Consider the following 9,164-nt stretch of genomic DNA (forward strand, 5'->3'; position numbering starts at 1 on the left):
TAAGAACTCACACACTAATGCAACCTAAACCTAAAACATTTAGCTCTTTGAGTTTCTTCATGGTTACTGGAAGTGATAAACAGAGGAGTCATGTTATGATGACTTCCTGACGGTTTCAATATGCAATTTCAAGGCATATTTCATATATATATAGCATTTTTATAACAACTAAAGGTAACATAGTTTGCAACAAAGTGATACTATGTGGCTGGAGAAGACATAATACTGGCCCTTTTAGACCTCTTAGGGCCTTATTATGTAACACTTACATGTTCCCTTATGGTCACATACCATATTTTAGTCTTCCTTCTCACTACTTCACAGCATAAAGTCACATGGACTATATTTAAGTATAAATACATAATTTTGTTTTATGTTATCATATTTTCTGATAACATCTATCAGTAGTTGTGACCATCTGTGTTTTAGTCCAACTCCCAGTTAGAGTCAAAATATTAGATGGTCACACTACCTTGGGCTTTCAAACAAAAAAAAATAAAAAAAATTAAAAAAAGAAGAAAAGAAATTTGGCTCCCAGATGTGAATTGTTGGTTTATTATTTACAATCATAAAAGTCGGGCTTAAAAATTACAGGTCTAGGATGTACAAATATATAAACATTCTTAAATATGTCTAAAATATGTTCTTTATATCTATTAGAGAAAACTCACTTGACATATACATTTTTAATCTTCTTCAAGTAAATTTAAATTTCAATGAGTTTAACATTATTGCTCTTATTTCTCCTCATTCAGTGTACAGATGATGGGTGTATTTATTTACACCCACACAGCCTGGTCACTGTCCTGCTCTCTGGCAGACTGTCAAAGACCGTAATAGAGTCATTGCCACGTCGTGTCCAGTAGATGGCACCACTGCCTTTTGACTTCAGGACATTTCAGTCAAGTTTCACCTTCCCATTTTACTCTTCAGCTCACCCCCTCAGTTGTGCATGGCACATTTTATGAAAGAAAAAAACAAACAAATATGTTAAAATCAAGTAAAATACTATGTCAAATGTCAAAATAAAAAGTGCAGAAAAGTGCGTTCCCAGGCCAACGGATTGCCTTCAGGATTAATTTCTTCCTAGTTTTATTGATTGTCTGCTCTTTCGTCTTACAAAAAAAAAAAAAGCTAAAGAAAGCGTGACCCAGATACCAGTACCATCCTCTGATGTTCAGACGCCGCCAGTTTTAGTCTCTGGGTCTTCAGCAATAGAAATCCAGCCCGTGCGTCTGCTGGAGCAGGGGGGATTTGATGGCCTCCTCTGAAGTCTGAGCAGGGAAGTCAGGGGAAAGCGCCCAGGCCGACAGCGCCCCGCTCAGCTTCGTGTCCAACAGCGTCTCCCTCATTTGCTGGTTCTCCTGTGTTGCCGCCTGCCACACCACCTCCAACTCCTCCTCTACGTCCCTAAAAGAAAAAATTGTAAAAAAAAAAAAAAAAAAAATTTTTCTTTTAAAACAAGGAAATCAGCTCCACCAGTCACTTTGCTTCACTCACAGAGTAATCTGCTGTGGCTTTCACTCGGGGAGCTGCTGGAGAGTCTCTGCAGGGGGTCTGGAGGGGGCCTAGCATGCAGTGGATGTGTGAAATTGTCTTGAAATAAATTTGAAGATTTCTTCGGCTGTTGCTTATTGGCCTTTGAGCGAGCCAGAGGGCGTCTGCTGATTTCCACAGTGAGACAGGCGTAACTGTCAAGGCAATTGTGACACTGTGGTGGAAAGCCAGGTATTCCTACTGAATTTTGCGGCACATTGGTTTCAGCAGTTTAAATAGCGAGCGGGTTTATGGCTGTAAGAAGACAGTGCAGCTCGGTTTTCTAAACGGTACCAACGTGCCGAAATAGTATCTACCTTCTTACAGATTCAGTTTTTCCTTTTTTGTCTCTCTAAAATCTTGTAAAAAAATCAAACAACTGTTAATATCAGACAGAGAACGTGGAAAAAAGCTATCCGATATCCAAAACTATCTGACATAACTATTGACAATTACGATTAAGCAGTTTTTTACATCACTGTGGAGGAAGTTTGACCCGCTTTTCTTTGCAGAGATTTTGTACTTCCACCACAACGGAGGCTTCTAAGGCCACTGCCTGAGAATGAGAAGGAGGTCCTGATCTTGACTAGGCCTCTCCAAAACATTCTTAAAGTCATTCTAAGTTGAAATTACTTCTCTGCTCCAGATCGTTTATGTTTGAACACAAGGTCACGGACTGACGGTCAGGCATTGTCCGTCTGGATTTTCTGCTGTAAAACAGCATTTATGTTTCTAATTACCAACATTATTTCTATTTTCTAAATGTCACAGTTACGAGGAAGATCATATCTTAAGAGATTTATTATCAATGTCTTCAAAATCAAAAGTTTACATACATTTCCTCAGCATTTGGTAGCATTGTCTTTGAACTGAATGGCTTTGGTTTTCTTCCCCTAGTTTCTCACAATAGTTTGCTGGATTTCTGGTCCATTCCTCCTGATAGAACTGGTGCGACCGAGACCTTTTCAGATCTACCCACAATTCAATATTGGTTGCGATCAGGGCTTTGTGATGGCCACACCTAAACGTTGACTTTGATCCCAACAGTGTAAATGGGAGATAGGGGAAAGGTGCATTATTGTGATGTTCTTAAGTCACTTTGTAACTACTTTGGCTGCACGTTGACAGTCATTGTCCATTTGGAAAACCAATTTGCACCCAAGCTTTGACTTCCTGACTTATATCTTTAGATGTTTCTTCAATGTTCTTTCTATTTTATTTCATGAAGTGTACCAGTTCCTCCTGTACCATTGTACTTCACAGTTAGGATGGAACAATTATCACGGTTTTTCCTTCAGAAATATCAATAGTCATTATGGCCAAACAGTTCCACTTTTGTTTCATCAGACTACAGGACATCTCTCCAAAAACAAAGGTTTGTGTCCATGTGTGCATTTGTAAACTGCACTCTGGGTTTCTTACATTTCTTTTAGAGTAATGGCTTCCTCCTCGCTGAGTGGCCTTTCAGTTTGTGTTGGTACAGGACGTATTTTACTCTAGATAATGACACTGTCACTAGTTTCAGACGGCAGTGCTAAAAAATTTTCTTGTTTTTTATTTTTGGGATCTTCTGGACTATTGTTGAAGAAATCTGTAAGAGGTCAAATACTTTCTAATCGCAACGTAAATAATTATCTGGAAGGCAGTGTTGAGGAGAACATTAACGCTTTTGCCACATGAGGTAATCCTGTCAAACGTATATGAACCGCATATATATATGGCATATTTAGTGGCATTGTAAATTAATCTTGATGCATTCTTCCCTTGTTGGTTCGTCTTTCTTTTTTTTTTTTACTACTATAATTTTCAATAATTTAGCTTGCACCATTTGTTAGGGACGCAGACAATGGAAATCAGCCTTGGTTGTAAATTGGTGCATTTACGTTTGTGTTGTTCAAAATGTTCATTAATGCACAACGTTGCCCCTCAGCAAGTAACATAAAGTCAATTAAAACATAATTAGTGGCAATTTTGGTCATTTTGTATTTGTCAAGCAATATAATCCATGTTCTGTGGTGGTTCACCACAGTTCAAGATTTACATTTATTGATACATGTTTATGTAAAGCACCTGTGTCAGGCATTGTTGACTAGAGGCCATTAGAGATGGTAACAAGAGATGGTGTAAAATAATTATTTTATTCTTTTTAATGTGTTTCAAATGACTTTTAATAACTGGATCCTAGCCAAAAAGGTTACAGAATTTCAGAACCCCACGTGAAAATCTGAAAATATATGTATATATTTGTGTGTATAAAAAATCGGAACTCTCAATTGATGCTTGGTGTCAAGGACTCATTTCCCTCAGTGTCATTCATTGAGCTTTAGAGCGACTGCTAGTCCATCTGGAGAACGTCGACTAGACTGTGAAGAAAAAAAAGATAAAACTGTTCTTTCTATTATTGATGTGTTTCAATGCGAACAAAAAGAAAAAAAAACTTTGTCCCTTGTCGTCTCAGAGTGACAACCACCACATATTCTTCGCTAATTACATCCAATCCAAACAGTTACCAATGGCAACCAGTGTTTTGCCATTCACATTCCCTGCTGCTTCAGCATAGAGGAAAAAAGATGAATGCGCCTGTGATGGAGAGAAACTCTTACTGAAGACTGGCTTGATTGCAGTGACCACAGACCCACTAAGATGTATTTTGCTGCATTAAATATACATGGTGCCTTGCAAAAAGGTTCTACAAAAAAAAGAGAGAGAAAAAAGAGAAAGACCTTTGAAGTTTTTCCCATCCTGCCATGTTACAACAACAAACTTCAATGTATTTTGTTGGGATTTTGTGAAATAGTGGAATCTGTGGAAAGCAGATTCTTTATTTAAAAATTGCACATTTGAAAGTAGTATCCTACTCCTTCCACTTAGCAAGGATTCTATATTTTTTGTTGATATTCCACAAAAAAAAGGATATTGAAACATTTGCCAGTCACTGTGTGGCTTACATACCACTAAGTACAATTGCGTCTTTAGATATCTGCACTGCAGCCATTCCATATGGTCAATTCAATAAATCAGAAAATTACCGAGAAGTTCATTCATTTCAGCCACTCAATCCTCAATCTCAATATAGGTTAATAACATGCAGGTTCATATTTTCCAAGTCTTTATTTTGCAAATTATGATCATTTTCCACTTACAGCTAATGCAAGCAAGACATTAAAGATTAGAATAATACTTCAGACCAATATAAAAAAAAAACATTTTAAACCAGAAATATGGGTTTACTGTAAAGTATATATAACACATGCTTATGGGTAATTTTCATAAGGAACTTTTACTATGAGAAAAGGAGCCTCATCATCAGGACAGAATGCATATTTTAATGTAAATCTACATTTGATTGAGTGTTTGAACTAGCCTTCAACCGCTGGATCTACTGTGTTTTTGATGAGTATTACAAGAATAATAAAGTAAAGAGCTTTATCTCTGCTGGATGCAGAAGAAACATCTCAGTGCTGGGTTCAGAGATACAACATGATTAGAAATGATGTGTATGAGCTGAAGGCTGCTGTTAGCAAAGCACTACCTCTGTATGTCAATTCAGGTTCTCACTCACTACGGGCTTAAAGCTACAAACGCCACAGGCTGCTACGACCGTAAAATAACAAACGGGGATCTTTTACAACGGCTGCTACAAAAAACCGCCACCCATCTCTGCCTGTTTAAGTCGTCTTTTTCATGTCTCTCTAACTGGCAGGTTATTGCGAGGGCAGGCGAAATATAGTCCTTGGCAACTGCCTCAGGTTCGTAGAGAATGCAGAATGATTTGAGAGGAAAGTGGCTCTGACGGACGAGGTAGGCCCTGATCAAATGAGGGAGCCTGAAGGAACAGAAAACTTCTGCAGCATGATCATTTGTGTACTTGAGTTTTATGAATTTTAAGCTCGAGGCCAGCTCTACACATTAACATAAATGACTGTCAGCACTTTGAGGTGCTCAACAGCAGAAGGAAAGGCTGCTTCAACCCTATGCTGGAACAGAATTGACAGTAATACTATTAATATTATCTTAAAAATCAATATTTTAAAGGGGCAGTATTATGTAAAAGCAACATCTTTGAGTTTTACATCATGTTATACTGTTATTCCTTCATCAAAAACATTCCTGGAGTGTTGCCTTGATTCTCTCATGAATGTTTGAGAAACCCTTTAATCTCCCATGGCAACCATTCAGCTGTGCAAAACGGCTGGATGGACCTGGCTCCACCTTTCAGACGCAGCCTCTCCTCTGAGCTGCAGTTTCCAGGCTTCAGAGCTTCCGCCACGACTTTCCCACTCGGCTCCTTCAGACTAGCCAGTGGCAATTAGCAGACACCTGGTAGAACTGCACATCTGCTGAGCTCATTATGCAGGCTTCTTCTCAGTGGTAAAAAAGCTGTTAAAGGGTTGATAGAGGAGCGATGCTGTGATGACTTCCTGAAGGCGGAGTTTCAGAAAGAGCAGTTTTTAAAGCGGCACAGGCCCAATTTCCAAACATCAAACCACAAGGTAAAATTTCTTGTAAGTTACATTTGATAAATATAGCATTTTTTTAACAACTGAAGGTAACATAGAAAATACATAACACTGCCCCTTTAATAAGTGAAAGCTAATTATTTGCCACAATACATCTTTTAAGTCGTAATTTACTGGGATTTACTAAAGGATTAGGAACTAAAGAACTAAAGAAGTTCCTAATCAATACTAACCATCCACTGACTTCAGTCCTGCGAAACCCTGCTGCATTTTAATCAGATTCTAAACTTACTGACAATGGCTTATATAATCAGGGTCTCAGTTTGTTGGCTGCTGAAAGCAAATTAAATGAAAATGTAAATGGTAATTTATCAGCAAATTACCAGCTTTGGTTGTTGACTTGGAGGTTGCTTTTTGTTTATATGAAGCAAGTCTTTATGTGCTGAGTGGCTAGGTAGCAGTGGGAGGAGCAGACTATGTTTAGAGGAGGGAAAACAAAGATCTGAAAGCTCAATTGCCACCCCCAGAGCTCCATGAAGTCTCGGGCCGTGGCGCTTCCCCGGAGGCAGGCAGCAATCACAACCGATCAGCATCTCTGCGGCTGCACCAGGGGCGGAATATAAAGCAGAGGATGAGAGGGACCAGAGACTGACTCGCAGAAAGATTCTTCTGAAGGGAGACGGTGAAAAGTTTCGCTCCTCTTCCTGAGAACAAAGCTAAAGCATTTTCTCAAAAAGGAAAAACAAACCAGGGGTATTTTATAAAAACCCTATCTACAAACAGGATTTTTCTGTAACATTTTGGCCCCGGTGTGTGTTCCAATGACTTGGCAAGGCTTGTCCGGGGGATGGCTATCAGAAAAAGTCTAATTAGGCCGACCATTTTCTGAGGCAAGGTTCAACTCTGCTCTGATCGCACGAATGAGCCAAAGATGGAAAAGTTTTCCTAATAACATATCTTTTGAGACAGTTGGTATCACTCAGTGTCATTAAAGGGATTTTTGGCTGTAAAACCCTGAGCTCAGTTTAATGAGGGGCTTCTGATTAGATGTCACATGTCAAAAACTCAGCAAAAACTCAGAGCTAGGGAGGAAGCTCTAAGTTATAATCAGAATTTGTTCTCAATCATTTCCGATGAGTAGGTGGTTATAGGGATTTAACTACAGCAAGCAAGTTTAGGGGCACACCTCTGAAAAGTTCACAACACATGTAGAAAAACGGCGAAAAAGAAATGGAACGCTCTATTTCCCTTGGTTTTCTTGGCCAAAAAACACTGAGCAAAATCTTCTTAACTAGTTAACCTGTTCGGTTTACTGGTTTGTAAAAGTTATAAGCGAGTTAATACATCTATTGCTACCAAAAAAAAAAGTTGATTCACATAATACTGCCCCTGTAATAAAATTGAATCAACCAAAAATTATAGGAAGTTGTTAGTTTTTCACACTGATAAATGGAGTGTTAAGTTCTCATCAAATGTATATTAACAAATTTCAATAATAGTCATTAGTCTGGAGGGTTAATAAGGTATGCGAGAGCCATTGACTTTTTATTTTATCTTGATATGTAAAACTGAGGAGAAAAAAAACAGTGGACTGGATGGGAAGCAACTTGATGTGGAAAGAAAGAAACATCTGTCTCTAACGTACATCTTGGTTTATTGCATCACAAGACAACTTTAGAGATGTCTTAAGCCTCTCATACAAAAAAATATCTCAATTCATATTATTTATCCCCCTATTAGTCCGATTTCTCTGAAAGGGTCGACTATTCAGCCACTTGTCTCAGAAATAAACCATGCAGAGCACATGGGTGATCAGGGCAATCTTACAAATCGATTACCAAACTGACTGGCAGCCAGTGATAAGAGAGGCTGAATCACAGCTGATAGGATCTCGTCCTGTGTATTTACTAAAACACAGCTGCCTTTTCCACCCGATGAATAGCGCCGATAGTAGCACTTTACTACATAAATTACAAAGCAAGCGAGGCTGAATTAAAAGAACGAACGACCTTCCTGAGATCGGGTAAAGCCGTCCTGGTTAGAGATGTGTCTGATAATGTGTGTGATTCGTCATTAAGATGCCCTCCAGGCAGAGCAGGGCCGACTCTTCAGACAATTTGATTAGCTTGCTTTCATTTGATAGCAGCGGGCATCAGGCCCGGAGACGGATCTAAAAACAGACCGACCCACAGTCGGAGAAACAGAGAGGGGAACAGTTGAGAGTTTTTTTTGTTTTTTTTTCTGGAGCAATCTGATTATTAGAAGGGTGCTATGTTTATATAAAACAAAGACAAGAAAATTCAATAAAATAATACTGACAGTGCAAGTTTATTAACAGGCTGCACAAACTGTGCAGCATAAACAATCTCTTTTTCAAACCCTTCCATTCAACACGGTAGTATTTAAGATTTATTTGAAAAAAACAAACAAATCTGTTCTTTATTTAAGGCTGAAAAAATAGCAAGACTAAAGCTAATGCTCGCCACAAAAAAACATTGCTGCTCCTTTTATTGGCCACATGTCACTCCAAAGTGCTGAGAAAGTTATATCTGGAGAAAAGACAATATATATCCAGATGAAGCCAAATTCCCATCAGTGAAAACGGTGGGTATATTAAGATTTGATCCTCATTTGCTGCATCTGCGCTACCATGTCTTACCACATCCATCTATCCAGCCATCAGGGCTGTGTGATTAATTCAGTTTATCCTTCAGAGTCGATATCAAAACACAAAAACAATGCAAAGCTGAAAAATGATTCTTTGTGTTATTACTTTTGACATTTCACATTTTGTGATGTCTCTTGACTGGTACAGACTTTTAAAAATAAATAAATAATATGAAAGATTTGCTTTGCGGTCATGTCTGCCCCCCTGAGCAACAACTGGAATTTAGACTGTGATTTGATATGTAAAGTGACATTTATTGTATACATTTTGTCTAATCTAATCTTATTGAAATCTATAAAAATCTTACAGTAGCTGCACTAAAATGTGAGCACATATGTTTAATGTTTTATTTATAATAAGTCAAGGCAATTAATCATTTTCTTACTTTATTCTTTTTAATTTATTTCTAGTTCATTTATTTTGTACGTTAGGTTGATTTCTGCTTCAGTATATTTTACATTTTAATTTCAATGTAGCACTTTGCTTTTCTATTGAGGAAC

General features: G+C 38.1%; 1 protein-coding gene across 2 annotated transcripts in view; it reads right to left on the reverse strand.

Annotated features, from left to right (window-relative positions):
• Positions 1-259: 259 nt before the first annotated feature.
• The window catches only part of cep89 (centrosomal protein 89), a 42,903-nt gene continuing 33,998 nt past the window's right edge, over positions 260-9,164 (reverse strand). For both annotated transcript variants that reach the window (XM_032561086.1, XM_032561085.1), the window contains exon 18: positions 260-1,410. In XM_032561086.1, the coding sequence (XP_032416977.1) occupies positions 1,209-1,410 (202 nt within the window). In that variant the 3' untranslated portion in view covers positions 260-1,208. The remainder of the gene's footprint in view (positions 1,411-9,164) is intronic.

The sequence above is a fragment of the Xiphophorus hellerii genome, chromosome 4 (assembly GCF_003331165.1).
Source record: "Xiphophorus hellerii strain 12219 chromosome 4, Xiphophorus_hellerii-4.1, whole genome shotgun sequence".
NCBI lineage: Eukaryota > Metazoa > Chordata > Actinopteri > Cyprinodontiformes > Poeciliidae > Xiphophorus > Xiphophorus hellerii.